Below are 17,168 nucleotides of genomic sequence, written 5' to 3'. Positions count from 1 at the left end.
CTCTGGTACCACACACTGCTGGAGCGTTCCAGCCTCCTGGAATACCAGCTCAGGAACACACAGCCCATCCCGGACACAGTTTACTTCCCAACCACTTCCTGATGTCAGGGTTTAAGAGGCTCTGGGGGCTCATCCAGCCATGGAGCTGGACCAGCGCCCGCACCAGCTGTATCCCGGGCACCAATCCTGAGTGAGACCCATGGAGTTTACACTGCACTGGCGCAGAGCTGGATCGGCTGCGTGTCCTGGAACCAGGGAATGGCTTGGGTTGAAGGGACCTTAAAGCTCATCCAGCTCCAGCCCCTGCCCCGGGCAGGGACACCTTCCACTAGAGCAGGTTGCTCCAAGCCCCTGTGTCCAACCTGGCCTTGAACACTGCCAGGGATGGGGCAGCCACAGCTTCTCTGGGCACCCTGTGCCAGCGCCTCAGCACCCTCACAGGGAAGAGCTTCTGCCCAAGAGCTCATTTCAATCTCCCCTCTGGCAGAGCTCTGGGCAGGGGGCGCAGGTGCTGGGCGCTGGTGCTGAGCACGGAGCTGCAGGAGCGGCTCCCGTGCCCCCCCGCAGCCGGGCTCGCAGCTCACGGGGCTGCTCCCTCCGCACAGCTCCAAGGAGCTGAACCTCAAACTGTCACTCGCAGCACACATCAGAAGTTACAGCGATCCCCGAGCACCGCAACAAGCCGGGAGCGGCTCCGTGACGACATTCCCGCTGCAGCCCCAGTTCCAGGGCCCGGCTGCGGCCAGGGCAGGCTTGGGAACAATTCTGGTTCCTGCTAATCCCTGTTATTGCTGAACAGCCAGTGGGAGGTGCTGCCATAGCCCTGCCGGGAGCGGGATCACCCAGCGCACCTGGAGAGGGGCTTCGGGCAGGGATGCAGGGACAGGACACGGGGAATGGCTTTACCCTGCCAGGGGGGAGACTGAGACCCCATGACTCTAACCCAGGTGTCCAGAGCACCAAATCTGCTCAGGGTTTGGCAGGATGAAGCCCCCAGCGTGGTGCTGGACTCGCCCTGCTCACGGCTGTGGAGCAAGGAGTGAATCAGGGACAGTTTGGGTGTCTCTGGACACCCCAGCACCAGGCACAGCACCGGGCACGTGTCCCCAGACCCCTGTCACAGACACCCGGGCCTCAGTCCCTGCAGCGCCGATGTCGAACTGCAATTGCTCTCTGAGCTCAGCCCCTCACAGCGGGGACACGGCTCCATCCTGCCCCCAAATCCCACCCTGGGGCCAGGACAGACCCACCAGGGCCCAGCTGGACACGTCACCCCCTCACCCCCTCCCCAACACCAGCAGCACCAGTTTGAGCAGCGTCACATCCCACAGCACCCCCTGTGCTGGGAACCACATCCCTGCATGGGAACATGGGAACACACCAGGATCCTGCATGGGAACATGGGAACACGCCGGGACCCTGCACAGGAACACACCAGGATCCTGCATGGGAACATGGGAATGCACCGGGATCCTGCATGGGAACACACCAGGATCCTGCACGGGAACATGCCGGGACCCTGCACGGGAACATGGGAACACACCAGGACCCCGCACAGGGAGGGAAAAGGAACTTCCCGGGCACACACACGCTATGGGCAGCCCTGAGCCCCTTCTCCTCCGCGCAGTGACCACGGCAGAGCCCGGAACCCCCATCCCAGCACATTCCCGGCTCCGTGCCCTCGCCCGGGCACAGGTCCCCGCGGGGTCTGTGTTGGGGTGCTGGGACGGGGTCCGTGCTCGGCTGTGGCCCCTGGTCCATGGGTGCTCGGCCAAGCTGGCAGCAGAACAGGGCCGCTGCCAGGTCCCCGGACACAGCGAGTGGGGACACAGCGGCACTGCAGGAGGGACAACAGCACAAAGGAAAGGCAGTGCCCAGCCCGGGGCTGCCCCGGCCCTGCCGGGGGGAGCTGCACCACGGTAAAGCCTGGAAGTGCTCCTGCAGGCCCCTGGGAAGCTCAGCACCGCCTCACGCAGCCCGGAGCCTGGCAGGGAGGAAGGGAAAAGCCAGGATGCGGGAAGGGAAACGAGCCCCTGTCTCTGTGCCGGGATCACCGCGGGGCCTCGCTGCAGCGGGGTACGCACAGCACAGGCCAACTTCAGCGCAGAGGACACGGCCTGCTGCAAGTCAGACTGTTACAACCCCCTGCCCATCAGAACAGACAGGAACAGCTCGAATCCCGGGCACGGGAACGCCGGGAAGCCCCCTCCAGACCCCGGCACCAACCCATGTGCCTGTCAGCGCACTGTTACCACCAGCACAGGCAGGAGTTGGAGGTGAGTTTCCCCCCCAGCTCACCCGGCTGTACGTGTGTCTCCTGCCCTGGGCCATGCTGCCGCTGCCTCCTCTGCCTGGAGGATTTCGGGGCTGGAGGGAAGGGCCTCACTTCATGGTGTTCCAGCGGCGGTTTTCCACGTCCCGGCCGACCCCAGCATCCCGCCGAGCCCCGGCTGGGCGCAGGGGAGGGGGAAAAGCCCGTTTCCGAGCGGCAGAGGATGCTTTAAGGAGGATGCGCCGGGATCCAGCGCAGGCGAGGGGAGGATGGATGGAGGAGCCGCTGCGGTAGAGCCGCTGCACGGCGCCCGCTGGGTCCTAACGCCGCCCCGCTGCTGCAGGGGGGATGGCACCGGGCCACGCCGCCGCCGCACCGGGACACCGGGAAGGACAGAGCCGCCTCCGGCCTGTCCTGTGCAGGCAGCAGCCGCGGCTGTGCTGGGCAGGGACACCCCGCTTCCCCCCACCCCTGGGCACCACCACGGCCATGGCTGCGCCGGCCCCGCTGCCCCACGGTTTGCCCCTGCGCCCCACCTCGCTCCTCCAGCACCACATCCCACCACCGCAACCGGGGGTGACACAGCAGCGGGACACAGGGGCTGTCCCCAGCACCCCCCACGGCACTGCACGGTTCGGGGCGCGCAGGCGATGGGAGACGCGGGGCTGACGTGGTTAATGTGGGGATTTCACACCATCAATCGGTAATTGTCCCTTCCCCAGCGGCGTGAATGGGTGTGATTGAAGGCAGCAGCCCCAGCCTGCAGCGAAGCTGCTGCCTCTGAACGCAAGCGGGGCTCAGCGGGGGGATGTGGCAGGAACCGTGCCAGGCACGCCGGGATGCTGCAGGCACCGGCACCCCCCGGCACCCACCAGCACCCAGCCTGCCCCAGGCACACGTCCAGCAGCACACCCAGAGCCACGCCACGGCTGCCTGTGAGTGTTTGCATCCTATTTTAGCCCCTGGTTGCAGTGACCATGGTGAAGGGGATGAACTACCTGGAGGGAAAAAGGTGCAGAGGGTCCTGCTGCAGCCCGGGAACAGACCAATTCCCCTCTCAAAGGCTGGCTCTCCCCACAGAGCCATAGGAATAACGGGACACACCAAAGCCAGCAAACCCCAGGGAAACCCCCGGAGGAGCCTCCTCCAGCACCACCACCCATCGCTCAGTGTATTCTCATTGACAAGCACATCACAGACACACAGGGCTGGTTTCTCCTCCCAGAGCTCTCCATGGCCAACCTGCAGCACAAGGGAAAGGAATTTCCCCCACTTCCACAACCACGGTTCTCCCCCCTGAAGCACCCAGTTGCAGGAAGCTCACGTCCTGGGGTTCCAACACGCAGCCAGGGACTCGCTACAGTCCCACTGGGAAGCTCCAAGCAGTTATGAGAATCCCAGAATCCACCAGGTTGGAAAAGACCTTTAGGAGCATCAAGTCCAACCATTGCCCAGCACTGCAGAACTTGAGGACATTTCACATTAAATCCTGTGATTAACCCAAGAGGGACAACAAGTCTGTAGCAATTTGAAGACCCACAATGAGAAGGGGAGAACTTCAGGTCAATTGAAGCTGAATTAAGACATTAAGGACCATCCAGGCAGGCTCCAGCCACCAACCGGCCTCTCCTCCTCCTCCTCCTCCCGCCGCGGCCAGCCCAGGGAGGACACCCAGAGCCTCAGCTGCAGCGCTGGAGGGTCCCTGCAGCCCCACAGCACAGCAGGGACACAAACACACCAGCCCCCCGCATCGGCACTTCCTCATCCCACAGGGAACGACGTGTGGACGCAAAGGCAGGAGCCCATGAACAGAAGGAGGTGCTGGGCCAGCTCGTCTACACCAGGCTCTTCCTGGATAAGCACGGTCGAGACAAGATTGTCCAAAAGACAGGACAAGACAGTTCAAAAGTTGGAGCAGATGATCCTTGAGGTCCCTTCAAGCTGGAATTCTGTGATTCCATGAGGAGCCTTTGACAATGAGTTTGTGGATAGGTGCAGCCTGAACGTGAAAAATCCCTCTCCTGGAGGAGCCAACATCTGCACCTCGAGGATGCACCGTTTCACACCATGAAGCTCCAGGGCACCATTCGCCACTTCCCATTTCCTACCTGGACTTTGGATGAAAATCTCATTTTCCCTCCAAACTCCAAACTCATTTTGGATGAGCTGCTCTTTCAACCAAAAACATCCCAGAGGAATCAACTCCTGGTGCTTCCAGAGGCTGCTGCAGCCCCCAGGAGCTGCAACACCCCAAAACACACCCAAGGCTCTGATCCCGCCTTAAAGCTTTGAAATAAACTCACTGCTTTGACATCCCTCAATGAATTTCATTTGGAAATCATGGGAACACCCCATTCCAAAGGAGCACGGTCCCACCTCCCCCCTCCTGATCCCCACGTGGGTTTTATCGGGACAGCACGTACCGTGGGAGCTGCGTGTGCCCGAATCCGCCTCGGCGCGCTCCGGAGCCGTGTGCCCGGCCAGAGCCTCAGCTACAGCGCGGGGGGTGCTCCAGGCATCGGGGCTGGGACCATCCGCATCCAACCACCTGCAGGGAGGCACCAGTGCTGAGACCTCCACGTGCGGCGGGTGAGGAACCATCGCCCTCCCCAGGGACACCCCATGGGTCACCCCTGCGGCACCCACGGGGGTTGTGCAGGAGCTGCCTGACTCCCAGTGTAACACCCGTCCCTATGGATAACCACCACCAAAGAGCCGAGGAACATTCCATTAGGAACGTGCAGACCTGTTCCTGAAACCTGGGATGGCTTTAACCTGCCAGAGGGGAGACTGAGATGAGCTCTGAGGCAGAAGCTCTTCCCTGTGAGGGTGCTGAGGCGCTGGCACAGGGTGCCCAGAGAAGCTGTGGCTGCCCCATCCCTGGCAGTGTTCAAGGCCAGGTTGGACACAGGGGCTTGGAGCAACCTGCTCTAGTGGAAGGTGTCCCTGCCCGGGGCAGGGGCAGGGGCTGGAGGAGCTCTGAGGTCCCTGTGACACAAACCAGGCTGGATTCCACGCTGATGAGGCTGTCCCCAGCCCCGGCCCGGATCCCGGCGGATGATCCCCGGCGCTAGGACCCGGCGGGACGCGCGCCCGGAGCCTGCGCCATGCGCGGCTGCAGCACGGGCTCAGCCGCAGCCGCCGCAGCACGCACCGGCCGCCGCCGCTCGCAGGGATGCGCCGCGGAGCTCCCGCTGGGAATGCCGCCGGATCCGCCCGCACACGGCGGGATGCGGGAGCCATGGCAACGGCCCGGAGCCGGGAATGCTGCAGGAGGTCAGTGTGGGGCGGGTTGAGCTCATCTCCATGCAACACCCCCATTCCCGCGCCCTGTCCCGGCCACGTGGGGTCATTCCCGGGTGTGACCCCACCGGGAAAGGCTGATCCAAACACCCCCAGCTCCGGTTTACGCTCCCAGATTTCCAGCAGCCAAACCCTCCTCCTGCCTGGCCATGGGGGCACCGGCTGGGGCACCGCTGCAGCAGCGCACCCCCCTCGGCTTCCCTTTGGAGCAACCAGCATCCCCAAGGAACTCCTCCCGTTGCCCATTCCCGCCTGTGCTATCCCGGGCTCCATAACACTCCATCAAGCAGAGCAGCATTCCCTGCGGTGCCGGGAGCTGCCGCGGTCCCTGTCACTGCTCTCCCTGCTCCTCTGCACCCATAGAACCATCCCAGAACCAGCCGGGTGGGAAGAGAGATCAGGATCATCCATCCAGCCGCTCCCAGCACTGCCGAGGCCACCACTGACCCACGGCACTGCGGGAACACCCCCAGGGCCGGTGCCTCCAGCCCTGCCCTGGGCAGCCTGTTCCAATGCCTGAGCACCCTTTGGGGAAGGAATTGTTCCTCAGCTCCATCTAAACCTGCCCTGGGGCAGCTTGAGGCTGTTTCCTCTTGTCCCATCCCTTGTTCCTTGGGAGCAGAGACCAGCCCCCTCCTGGCTCCAGCCTCCTGTCAGGCAGTTGCAGAGAGCGAGAAGGTCCCCCCTGAGCCTTCTCTGCTCCAGACTCAACTAAATCCATGAGCTGGGTTCAAACAAACAAAGGAATGGGCACAAAACCCCAGGAAATCCATTTTCCACGAGTCCCACCTGGGATTTGGGGCTTCCTGGGGCAGCAGCACAACACAACCACCACGGGAAGCCTGCGCTCCCGACCCCCCCGCTACGGAGCAGGAATGGCTCATTGCTCCCCTCACATGAATGCCAGCAGAGCCCCTGCTGAGCACCAGGACACGGGACCAGCACCTCCTGCCTTTGTGCTGGGAACCGAGGGAGAAGGAAAAGGGAAGAAGAAACCTGCCCACAGTCACACGAGAGCTCAACGGGACCTTAAGAAAACCCCAACGTGAGAGCCCGGCCCAGCCCTTCCTGGGGAAGCCAAGGGCTGATGGAGGAGGATCCACACGGAACGTTGGGGACTGGAGCCAAACAGGAGCAGGACGGAGGGTCTGTGAGCAAGAGATGGAGCAACACAGAGCGCTGGGTGCTGGTTGGGTGCTGCAGAATGCAGCAGCCTCCATCAGGGAGGTGGTGTTGATGGACACGCAGGAGCTCACCCACGTGAGATGCCAACAGCAGGAACCAGCAGCAGAACCAGGGCTGTTTCATGGGAAGAGGTTTGGGATCCACAGAGGCTCCAGGGGACGGTGCAGCCACCACGGACCCACTGTCCCCGGCTCAGGCTGCGTCCCTCACACCGCAGAGGGGACAACTGACCCCCCCAAACCCCAGAGGCTCCGGTCTGCACCTCACCCGCCCTGGAGGGAGGTCTCGGAAGGGCTCTACCCCATCTCCATGGTGTGAAGGGAGGTGTCTTCACTCTTCTTCTCGGCCATCAACAGCCACAACACAGATGTGTGAATTCACCAGTTATCATGGAATCCTGGAACGGTTTGGGCCAGAAGGGACCTTAAAGCTCCTCCAGCTCCACCCCCTGCCCCGGGCAGGGACACCTTCCACTAGAGCAGGTTGCTCCAAGCCCCTGTGTCCAACCTGGCCTTGAACACTGCCAGGGATGGGGCAGCCACAGCTTCTCTGGGCACCCTGTGCCAGCGCCTCAGCACCCTCACAGGGAGGATTCCTCCTCATCTCCCATCCAAATCCATCCTGTCATCAATTAACATCAATCTCTGGATCAATTATCCAGAGGCTGAATCATTCCCGCCCCTCCTCCAAACCGACCATTCCCAAGCCCTGCACGCGCGCTTTTGGTCCTTCCTCAATCGCGCTTCTTCACGCTCCTCATTTCCAACAGCTCCGGCTCCACCATCGCTCTACCCCAACGTCCCACCGGGACAGCCCGGGAGGGGTCACCCCTGCGACACCCCACGGGACACTGCAGGCGCGGCTCCGAGCGCAGCACGTCCCGGCGCGGGCACAGGCGCTCCGCGGCAGCCGCAGTGACCGCGCTGCTCTGCCCCGCGCAGAGCCCCCGCACGGTGCCCGCTCTCGGCGGCAGCGCGGGACCCCCGCACGGCCCGGGGAGGGGGGGACACCCGGAGCTGCGCGCGGCGGCCGGCCCCGCTTTGTCCGCGTGGAGCCCAGCGGCGGGCCCTGCGGCCCCACCGGCACCCGCAGGGGCGGGACCCCACCGGCACCCCCCCGCACCGGGCCCACCGCAGGGGATCCCGCCATGCCCGGCCCGGCCCTCACCCGGCCCCGGCCCCGGCCCCCCCGGTTCGGCCCCCGTACCTGCCGCGGGCCGCTCCCAGCGCCGCCTCCCGCCGCCGGAGCCCGTCGTGGCGAGGCCCCCGCAGGCCCCTCGGGGCTGCCCTCGCGCTGCCGCCCCGCCCGGGCGCGCGGCCGGCCGAGCCCGCCGTCAGGCACCGCCAGGGGCAGCCCGCGGGGGGAGAAGGGCGGAAGGGGCCTCCCGTGGCGCGCACGCGCAGCGCGGGCAGTGAAGCGGCGGGTGGCGGCGGGGACAGGCGGGGCCCGGGGGGGACCGGGACCCGGCGCCGGGGCCCGGCACCGGGCAGGGGCGCGGGCACGGGCACGGGCACGGGCACCGGCAGCGGCACCGGCACCGGGCGCGGCCCGCGGGAGCCGCAGCATGGGGCGCGGCGGGGAGGGGCCGGCCGGAGCGGTGCGGCCGGGTCTCGCCCGCCCGGAGGAGGGGCCGGGCCGGGCCGGAGCAGGAAGCGGGAAGCGCCGCGGAGCCGCCGGTGAGCGCCGCGGGCCCGGTCCCCGCACACCTAGCGCGGCTGGAGCTGCCCCGTGCGCCCGGCCCGCACCGCCGGGGCCCGGTCCCGGCCCGTGCTCTTGCTCCCGGGGGGTCCCGGAGCCGGTGCGAGGGGGCGGCTCCGCCCGGTGTCCAACGGGAACTTCCGCTGAACCGGGCCCGGTCCCCCCCGTTCACCCGCCGTGCCCGGGCCCCGCTCCCCGGCCCGCGCTGCTCCTGCTCGTGCCCACCGGGCGCAGGGACGCGGTTCTCCCGCGCTCCGGCCGCACCGCAGCCTGGCGGGGGCTTCCGGCGGGTCTCTCCCGGTACCGGGGTCCCGCGGCCCCTGCGGGGGGTGTTCGCGGCCCCCCTCACACCGGTGCCCCCGGGTCGCACCCAGCGGCTGCGGGCGGCGGGTTCCGGTCCGTGCGGCCGGTGACTCAGTGTCCTCCCGCAGGCACAGCCCGTCACCGCCGGCGGGAGCGCAGGGCGGGAGCGCGCCGGGGGCTCCGAGCGCTGCCGTGGATAGCGCCTGTGCCGGCCGCGGCCCTGCTGGTGAGTCCGCAGCGGGCACGGGGGGGCCCCATCACCGCCCTGTGCGTGAACCCGGGTACAACCGGCACCGGCGGCTCCCGGAGCACGGCGGGGGAGGCCGAGGTGGGGCTTCGATAACCAGCTCGGGTGCACCCAAAGTAAGGTCCTGACAAGTCTGGAACGGTTTGTGCTGGGGGGACCTTAAAGCTCCTCCAGCTCCAGCCCCTGCCCCGGGCAGGGACACCTTCCACTGGAGCAGGTTGCTCCAAGCCCCTGTGTCCAACCTGGCCTTGAACACTGCCAGGGATGGGGCAGCCACAGCTTCTCTGGGCACCCTGTGCCAGCGCCTCAGCACCCTCACAGGGAAGAGCTTCTGCCTCAGAGCTCATCTCAATCTCCCCTCTGGCAGGTTAAAGCCATTCCCCTTGGCCTGTCCCTACAGGCCCTTGTCCAAAGCCCCTCTCCAGGTTTCCTGGAGCCCCTTTAGGCACTGGAGCTGCTCTAAGGTCTCCCCTTCAGGAGCCTTCTCTTCTCCAGGCTGCCCCAGCCCAGCTCTCTCAGCCTGGCTCCAGAGCAGAGCTGCTCCAGCCCTCGCAGCAGCTCCGTGGCACGTGGCACACAGCACGCAGCACTCCGTACCCAACCAGCCGGTTCTCCCCGCAGGCCGATGCCGCGGCGCAGGGAGGTGCCGGCGCTGGGCAGCCTGTGCCTGCAGAGCCTGGCACAGCACATGCAGAGCCTGTGGGTGAGGGACTACAGTGACAACTACCTGGACGAGTTCCAGTTCCGCTTCGTCATGGGCCCCTTCAACGACCTGCGTGAGCGCCGGGGCTGGGTGAGGAGGGTGCCGGTGGGTGAGCGGTGCCGGGATCCCCCCACTGACCCCCCCGTCCCCCCGCAGCCGGGAGCGCGGTGCAGGAGCTGCTGCGGGTGCTGGGCGAGAGCCGGCGCCTCACGCGGGCGGCGCTGCATCTGCTGCTGCTGCCGCAGCTGCGGGAGCTCAGCCTCAGCCCCTGCCCCGGCCTGGCCAGCAACGGCATCGCCCGCCTGCTCGCCCTGCGCTGCCAGGTACGGCCGGGGCCTGCCCGCCGCGGGGCTGGGGGTGAGAACCCTCCGTGGGAATGGGGCGTAGGGCTGCCCACACTGTGTGGGGCTGGGGGTGCCAAACCTCTGTGGGGCTGGGGAATTGGGGCTGGGGATGCCCACATTATGTGGGGCCGGGTGGGCAGGACAGGGGGCTCCCACCCTCCTTGTGTCTGGTTGAGCGGGGCTGTGTGTGCCCCCCCCACCCCACACAGGGTGCCCCGGGGGGGGCTGGGGGGGAGCCGTGCCCCCGCCCGCGCTGAGGGCCCTGTGTGCCGCGGCAGGGCCTGAGCTCGCTGGAGCTGCGCGGCTGCAGCCGGCTCTCTGCCGCGGCGCTGGAGGCGGTGGTGGAGGCGCTGCCGCGGCTGCAGCGCCTGGTGCTGGCGGCCACGCAGACAGACCAGCGCGTGCTCTCGGCGCTGGGCCGCTGCTGCCGGCACCTGCGGGAGCTCGACGTGTCGCACTGCAGGAACCTGTCCCCCCCAGCGCTGCGGTACGTGGCCTTCGACCCGGTGCAGCGGCGCCGGTGCTGCCCCGCGCTGCGCGTCCTGCTGGCCCGCGGCCTGGAGCTGGCGGGGGACGGCGGCACGGCCCCGGCCCCAGCGCTGGCCTTCCTGCTGCTGGCGTTGCCGTGCCTGGAGTTCCTGGCACACGGCGCTGTGCCGGACGCCCTCCGCCTCCTGCACGGGCAGGAGCTGGATGGTGCGGAGGACGCCGATGGCTTCCCCGCGCTGCAGGAGGCGGCGCGGTGGCGGGGGGCAGCGCCGGGTGGGCCCCGGCTCACGCTGCCCCTGCGGCAAGTGGAGGACGTGGAGGAGCCCGACCTGGCCGTGATCCGGGCCATGTGCCCGCAGGCCGAGGAGGCCAGCGTGTGGCTGAGCAATGGCACCGGCACCGCGGAGCTGCAGCGCTGGGACTCCCTGTGCCGGCTGACGCTGGGCTGTGCCACGGGCCGGGCGCTGGCGGGGCTGGTGCCGGTGGTGCGGAGCCTGGGCCCGCACCTGCAGAGCCTGACCCTGCACGGCTTCTGCTGCCACGACGGGCAGGCCCTGGCCGCGGTGCTGGCGGCGTGCCCCGGGCTGCGGGCCTTCAGCGCCGAGCTGCACCTGCCACCGGACACCGACACCGCGGAGCCGGCCGAGGAACCGCGGCGCTGCGACACCGACCCCCTGCCCCGCGGCTGCCCCCAGCTCCAGACCTTCTCCTTGACGCTGGCCGACGGCACCGGCTCCGGGCTGGCGCTGGGCGCCACGCTGGGCGCCACGCTGACCTCGCTGCTGTGCCGCGCGCCGCGCCTGCAGCGCCTGCGCCTGCTCGCCATCCCCTTCCCGCTGGATCCCGTGTTCCAGGCGGTGCTGGCGGCGCCGGGGCCGCCGCTGCAGGAGCTGCAGGAGCTGCGCCTGGCCGGGAGCCGCGTGTCCGGCCGCGCCGTGCGGCTGCTCCTGGCTGCCCGCAGCCCCCTGCACCGCGTGGACCTGAGCCACTGCCGCGACATCCAGCGCCGCGACTACGCCGGCTTCCTGCAGAGCGCGCGCAAGCAGCGCCTGGACCTGGACATCGCCTGGGAGTGACAGCGCCGCCTGCGCCCGCCTTTAATAAAGGAGTTGTGCTGCCGATGGCGGCACCTTCATGGTGATTGTTTTGGCATAATGGAGCCCTGTGGCTGCTCTTCCTTTTGGGAAGGGGCTGGATGAGGTGTGGTGCCACATCCTGGTGTGCTTTGGGGTGCTTGAAGTGCTGGTGCAGCTCCCGGCACCATAGCGCTTGGTGCCACCCAAGCTGCATGGCGCCGGTGAGCTGCGGGGACCGGGGGTGCCGCATCCCCACGCGGAGCTGTCTCAGTGCTGGGGGCTGCGGCTGAGCCCCGTGAGCCGCTCGGACTCGTCCCACAGCTCCTGGGCCAGCCGGGCGTCGCGGGCGGCCGCCGAGGGCAGCTCCAGCGCGCAGTCGCTGTTGAAGTACTTGCCCGTGATGCCCGCGGCCTCCTCCGACACGGCGCAGTAAATGGTGCTGAGGGCCCCCTGTGCCGCCGACTGCCGGGGCAGAGGTCAGGAGGGGGCCGGCTGCCCCCGGTACTGTGGGACGGGGGGTCCCGGCAGGCTCCTGTCCCCAACTCACCTTCATGAAGGGGCGGATGAGGGTGAAGAGCGCACGAAAGATCCAGTTGAAGTTTTGCATGATGTTGGTGCTCACCAGACCGGGGTTCGCGGCGTTGGAGGTCACCCCTGTGGAGCCGCAGCATCAGCGCTGCGCCAGGGCCACAGCACGTTCCCACTGCTCCCATCCCGCATCCAGCAGCCAAATCCCACGCTGCCATCCCAGCAGGAGCAGCTCCCCCTGAGCCTGGTGCTGGCACGGGGACTGCTCCGTGCCCCGGCATCGCAGCCATATCCCGTGGTGGGGTCCAAGGGGGAGACCCCAATGTGCAGCCCTTGTGGCAGCGGCACGGGGTGGTTGGGATGGGGAGATGACCTTGTATGAAGCCGCATAGCACGGCATGGCACAGCATGGCATTGTATGGCATGGCATTGCCTGGCACGGCACAAGATAGCACGGCATATCATAGCACGGCCTGGCACAGCATGGCACAGCACAGCATGGCGCGGCACGGCACTGCGTGGCACGGCACGATACCCACCCGTGCCCTGCAGGCGCCGCGCCAGCTCGGTGCTGAAGAGCACGCCCATGAGCTTGCTGCTGTTGTAGGCGGTGTCGGTGCCGTGGTGCCGCCGCTGCCCGGTGAGGAAGCGGGTGTCGGCGGTGCCGACGCGGTGCCGGAACGACGACACGGTCACTACGCAGGCGGGCGCCGAGGCCTTCAGCAGCTCTGCGGCGAGGGCAGGGGGTGAGCGGGGGTCCCCGGAGCGCCCCGGCCCCGGCAGCGCCCTCGCTCACCCAGCAGCAAGTTGGTGAGCAGGAACGGGCCCAGGTAGTTGGTGGCGAAGGTTTGCTCCAGCCCCTCCGGCGTCATGGTGAAGGGCAGCCCTGGAACGGGGTGTGGGGTGGGTGATGCGGGGCCGGGAGCTGGACCCACACCGCGGGTGGCCCCGGCCCCGGAGCGTACCGGTGACGCCGGCGTTGTGGACCAGCACGTCCAGGCGCGGCTCCTCCTGCAGCACGGCGCGGGCGAAGGCGCGCACCGAGGCCAGCGAGCCCGTGTCCAGCTCCCGCAGCACCACCGCGGCGTTCCCGGTGGCCGCGCGGATCTCCTCCACCGCCGCCTGGCCCCGCTCCCGGTTCCGGCACGCCAGGATGGTGCGGGCGTTCCGGCGCGCCAGCTCCAGCGCCACGCACTTTCCGATGCCTGCGGCACACGGACCCCGCACCGGCTCATCCCCGTGGAGCGCGGACCCGGGGTCCATGGCCCCATTCCCTGGGTCCGGGCAGCACCGGGAGCGGGGCAGGGCCATGGAGGGGGGACGCCGCACGTGCCTTGCATGTCGGGGGACACCCCTAGCCCACAGGTCCCACTGCCCCCCGGCTGTGCCAGCATCAATCCCCGGCGCCCGTGGTGCCCAGCAGCACGGTGGTGAGTTGGGACGTGGCCAGCAGCGCGGTGGCCGTGGCTACCAGCCATTAGCTGGCCCCAGAGGCTGGGCAGGGGCTGCCCAGAGCCCACCGAGCTGCTCCCGGGCTGAGGGCACCAGGAGCCAGCTCCCGAGCGCGCGGTGCAGCAGCCGCTGGCCAGCGCGGTACAGAGGACGTCTATGGTACCCGGTGTGAGCACACGGTGCATGCTCATAGGCTCAGCACCAGCCACTCCTGCAGCCACATGCACCGCGAAGCAGCGGCTGCGGTGCTGCGGCTGCAGAAGGGGACCCGTGTCTCCCATGTGCCACCCACAGCACTGTGCCGTCGTGCTGTCTCTCATGCCTCAGCCCCTTCCCATCCCAGGGGAATGAGGCGCTGCCAGGAGGGTCCCATGGCCAACGGGGACCCCCAGCCCTGCACCCGAGTCGTGCACCCCCAGCCCTGCAGCCATGTCCCCGCTCACCGCTGTTGGCCCCGGTGACAATGACGGTCCTGCCGCTCAGGTCCGTGAGACACTGTCGGGGGTCCCACGCGCGCCTCCTCCGTGCCCAGAGCAGCAGCCCCAGGAGCAGCGTGAGCAGGAACCAGCTCGGGTGGCGGCAGGCGCTCGGCACCTCCATGGCCGGGGGCTGCAGAGTCCGGCGGGGCACCGGGGTGTGCCGGGGGGAGCAGAGTCCGGCTGAGGACCTTTGGCCGGCCCCGCCGCCCATGGCTTTGGCTCGGATGAGCCGTCCCTGAGCATCGGCCACACCCTCACAGGCAAGATCTGCCTCTTTATCGATAAACGCCGAGCGCTTTTGCAGCCGGAGCCCGCGGAGCCGGCGAAGGGCCCCGTTGTGGCTCAGCCCCACCGGACACGGTGGCTTTGTGTGCAAAGACCGTCCCCGTGGCCGCGGGGCTGCTCTTCGCCAGGACGCAGGAGCCGGGTGACACACACGTTGGTTTATTGGGTCCCTTCAAGCAGGGCGGGCGCAGCGGACACGGCGCTCACTGCTCGCCCGTTACCCGCCCGGCCGCGATGGGCGCGGAGGGCGCGCTGGGGCAGATCGGCCTCAGCTCCCCCGTCTCCTCCTCCTCCTCCTCCTGCTCCTGCTCCCCGCGCCCCCCGCGCCGCACGCAGCCGCCCCAGCGCACGGTGACCCCGGGCGCCAGCCGGGCCGGGTCCAGCAGCGACCCGAGCTGCCGCGGCTCGGCGCCGTGCGGCGGCCGGGACCCCGCCGCCGCGGTCTGGGGCTGCGTCCCCGCCGCAGTGACCGGGCCCCGGTGCAGCCGGGAGCTGCTCGGCTTCGAGCCCCGGCTGCGCCGCCCGGCACCGGGCTCCAGCACCTCCACCTGCGGCCGGATCCAGCGCTCGGGCCGCCTGCCGGGACACAGCCCCGGGACCGCCAGCACGGAGCCGGAGCCGCCCCGCTTCGGGACGCTGCTGCGCGGGGCCCTCCCTGACCACAGCGAGAAGATGCTGCTGCGGGAGAGCGGCGGCAGCCGCGGCTTGTGACCACTGAACACGACGCTCCCCTCCTCGTCCCCGTAGGAGGACCGCGGCGGCCGGTCCGGCCCCGGTGGCTCCGGTGGCGCGGGTGGCCTGGCCGGGCGCGGAGCCGGTGGCCTGGCCGGGCGGAGCGGGGCTACCCGCGGCAGCGGCGCTTGAGCACGGGCTGGTTTTCCCTTGAGGAACCGGGGAGCGGCGGCCGCCTCGTCCTGCGGCGGCTCTGGGGTGGGCGGCCCCGGCCCGGGCACGATGTCGCTGCCGCTGGAGACATCACCGAGGGACGGGGGCTGCACGGGGGAGGATCCGGCCTCGGCCACCGCATCGGGGTCCAGCTGCCCGCCCGGGAACGGGGTGCATGGATTAGAGACCTGGGGGTGAAGGGGGAGCTGGGGTGGGCTGCGGATGCCGGGGGTGCTGCTGCTTACTGGGTGAGGAACCATCCCAGCAACAACCAACCGCTCCCGGCAGCCCATGGAGCAGAGACGCCCTCGGCCCCCTCCGTGCGGGTCTGGGGGACAAGAGCACCCGGAGGACCCCTTCCCGCGTCTCACCGGGTCCGGGCAGCGCTGGGTGCTCAGCACGGGCACGGCGCCCTCCGCCCAGGAGTCGCCGGTGCAGGGCTGCGGCTCCTCATCCTCTCCCCCGGGATCCAGGTCCCCTTCGTCCCGCAGCGGGAAGCGCCACTGGGCGATCTGCAGCAGCGCGTCCCGCGCCTGGCCCACGGTGAAGGGCACCCGCTGCCGGCACAACCGTGGTGAGCCCGGCGTCCCGGAGCCATGGAGCCATGGAACCAGGGAGCCAGGGAACCGGGGAGCCAGGGAACCATGGAGCCATGGAGCTAGGGAGCCAGGGAACCAGGGAGCCAGGGAACCGGGGAGCCAGGGAACCATGGAGCCATGGAGCTAGGGAGCCAGGGAACCAGAAAGCCATGGAGCCATGGAGCCAGGGGACCATGGAGCCATGGAGCCAGGGAACCAGGGAGCCATGGAGCCAGGGAGCCAAGGAACCAGGGAATCATGGAATCATGGTATCAGGGAATCATGGAATCAATCAGATTGGAAAAGACCTTTAAGCTCATCCAGTCCAACCACTCCCAGCACTGCCAAGGCCACCACTAACGCATGCCATGGAGGCCTCGGCTACACGGTGCGTGAACGCTTGCAGGGCCGGTGACTCCAGCACTGCCCTGGGCAGCCTGTTCCAATGCCCTGAGCACCCTTTGGGGAAGGAATTGTTCCTCAGCTCCATCTAAACCTCCCCTGGTGCAGCTTGAGGCCGTTTCCTCTTGTCCCATCCCTTGTTCCTTGGGAGCAGAGCCCAGCCCCCTCCTGGCTCCATCCTCCTGTCAGGCAGTTGCAGAGAGCGATAAGGTCCCCCCTGAGCCTTCTCTTCAGACTAAACCCCCCCAGGTCCCTCAGCCGTTCCTCATCACACTTGTGCTCCAGGCCCTGCGCCAACTCCATTGCCCTTCCCTGGCCCTGCTCCACGGGCAGGGCAGGCCCGCCCCGAGCGCTCTCACCTCCCGCACGGCGCTGGCCCGGGCGCACTCGCGCATGACGCGCTCCAGCAGCTCCCGCAGCAGCTCGGCCACGTCGCTGTCGTCCCGCTGCCCGCGCAGCGCCCGCGGCAGCCAGGGGGCCGCGAGCTCGGGCCCCGCGGGGGGGCAGCCGGGCGGCAGCCGGGGCCTCTCCCCACGGGGCCGGGGCGCTGCCGCGCGCTCCCGGGACGGTCCCTTCTGCGGGGACAGGGCGGGCGTGGGGGCGCGGGGCGGCGGGGCCGGCCCTGCACGGACCGGGGCGGCCCAGTGTGCCCCAGTGTGCCCCAGCGTGCCCCAGTGCACGCCAGTACATCCCATTGCACCCCAGCACACCCCAGTAAGGCCCAGTACACCCAGGTGCATCCCAGCACACCCCAAGTACATCCCAGCATGGGCCAGTACACCCCAGTGCACCACAGTGCATCCCAGCACACCCCAGTACATCCCACTGCACCCCAGTATGGCCCAGTACATCCCATCGCACTCCAGTACCTCCCATTGCACCCCAGTACATCCCAGCACACCCCAGTACATCCCAGTACTCCCCATTGCACCCCATCGC

General features: G+C 68.5%; 4 protein-coding genes across 11 annotated transcripts in view; 1 reads left to right on the top strand and 3 right to left on the bottom strand.

The window, feature by feature from the left end:
• The window catches only part of DCTN1 (dynactin subunit 1), a 44,736-nt gene extending 36,653 nt beyond the window's left edge, over positions 1-8,083 (bottom strand). For 3 of the 8 annotated variants that reach the window (XM_030492326.1, XM_030492327.1, XM_030492325.1), the window contains exon 1: positions 2,299-2,549. In XM_030492326.1, coding sequence (XP_030348186.1) covers positions 2,299-2,331 — 33 coding nt within the window. In that variant the 5' untranslated portion in view covers positions 2,332-2,549. Of the gene's footprint in view, positions 1-2,298; positions 2,550-4,695; positions 4,821-7,966 lie in introns of those variants that run through there. The other 5 variants (XM_030492331.1, XM_030492328.1, XM_030492333.1 and 2 more) reach the window with 4 other exon arrangements.
• Positions 5,330-11,685, top strand: LOC115610750. The gene is made up of 6 exons (XM_030492727.1): positions 5,330-5,548; positions 7,530-7,674; positions 7,734-8,436; positions 9,630-9,784; positions 9,868-10,034; positions 10,334-11,685. Exons 1-6 carry the CDS (start codon positions 5,330-5,332, stop codon positions 11,618-11,620), a joined length of 2,676 nt encoding a protein of 891 aa, XP_030348587.1. The 3' UTR covers positions 11,621-11,685.
• Positions 11,616-14,202, bottom strand: LOC115610595 (retinol dehydrogenase 12-like). Its single transcript, XM_030492353.1, has 6 exons — positions 14,044-14,202; positions 13,114-13,353; positions 12,945-13,034; positions 12,688-12,876; positions 12,168-12,274; positions 11,616-12,082 (listed from the first exon to the last, which is right to left on the bottom strand). Exons 1-6 carry the CDS (start codon positions 14,198-14,200, stop codon positions 11,888-11,890), a joined length of 978 nt encoding a protein of 325 aa, XP_030348213.1. The 5' UTR covers positions 14,201-14,202; the 3' UTR covers positions 11,616-11,887.
• A 305-nt stretch (positions 14,203-14,507) lies between these two features.
• On the bottom strand, positions 14,508-17,147 carry C7H2orf81 (chromosome 7 C2orf81 homolog). Its single transcript, XM_030492905.1, has 3 exons — positions 16,589-17,147; positions 15,621-15,806; positions 14,508-15,437 (listed from the first exon to the last, which is right to left on the bottom strand). Exons 1-3 carry the CDS (start codon positions 17,138-17,140, stop codon positions 14,568-14,570), a joined length of 1,608 nt encoding a protein of 535 aa, XP_030348765.1. The 5' UTR covers positions 17,141-17,147; the 3' UTR covers positions 14,508-14,567.
• Positions 17,148-17,168: the final 21 nt, after the last annotated feature.

This window comes from Strigops habroptila, chromosome 7, assembly GCF_004027225.2.
Source record: "Strigops habroptila isolate Jane chromosome 7, bStrHab1.2.pri, whole genome shotgun sequence".
In the NCBI taxonomy this organism is placed as follows: Eukaryota; Metazoa; Chordata; class Aves; order Psittaciformes; family Psittacidae; genus Strigops; species Strigops habroptila.
The sequence above is the reverse complement of the archived record's forward strand: the minus strand, read 5'-3'. Positions and strand labels throughout refer to the sequence as shown.

What these genes read in the sequence shown, in the direction of transcription:
- LOC115610750 (XM_030492727.1), top strand. Translation starts at nt 5,330, where the DNA reads ATGATCCCCGGCGCTAGGACCCGGCGGGACGCGCGCCCGGAGCCTGCG. An exon ending in GAAGCGCCGCGGAGCCGCCG is followed by an intron (nt 8,437 to 9,629) that starts GTGAGCGCCGCG and finishes TTCTCCCCGCAG; the next exon opens with GCCGATGCCGCGGCGCAGGG. An exon ending in TGCTCGCCCTGCGCTGCCAG is followed by an intron (nt 10,035 to 10,333) that starts GTACGGCCGGGG and finishes GTGCCGCGGCAG; the next exon opens with GGCCTGAGCTCGCTGGAGCT.
- LOC115610595 (XM_030492353.1), bottom strand. Translation starts at nt 14,200, where the DNA reads ATGGAGGTGCCGAGCGCCTGCCGCCACCCGAGCTGGTTCCTGCTCACG. An exon ending in TGTCACCGGGGCCAACAGCG is followed by an intron (nt 13,354 to 14,043) that starts GTGAGCGGGGAC and finishes CGTGTGCCGCAG; the next exon opens with GCATCGGAAAGTGCGTGGCG. An exon ending in CCACAACGCCGGCGTCACCG is followed by an intron (nt 13,035 to 13,113) that starts GTACGCTCCGGG and finishes ACCCCGTTCCAG; the next exon opens with GGCTGCCCTTCACCATGACG.
- C7H2orf81 (XM_030492905.1), bottom strand. Translation starts at nt 17,140, where the DNA reads ATGTACTGGGGTGTGCTGGGATGTACTGGGGTGCAATGGGAGGTACTG. An exon ending in GGGCCAGCGCCGTGCGGGAG is followed by an intron (nt 15,807 to 16,588) that starts GTGAGAGCGCTC and finishes TTGTGCCGGCAG; the next exon opens with CGGGTGCCCTTCACCGTGGG. An exon ending in CCCAGCGCTGCCCGGACCCG is followed by an intron (nt 15,438 to 15,620) that starts GTGAGACGCGGG and finishes CTTCACCCCCAG; the next exon opens with GTCTCTAATCCATGCACCCC.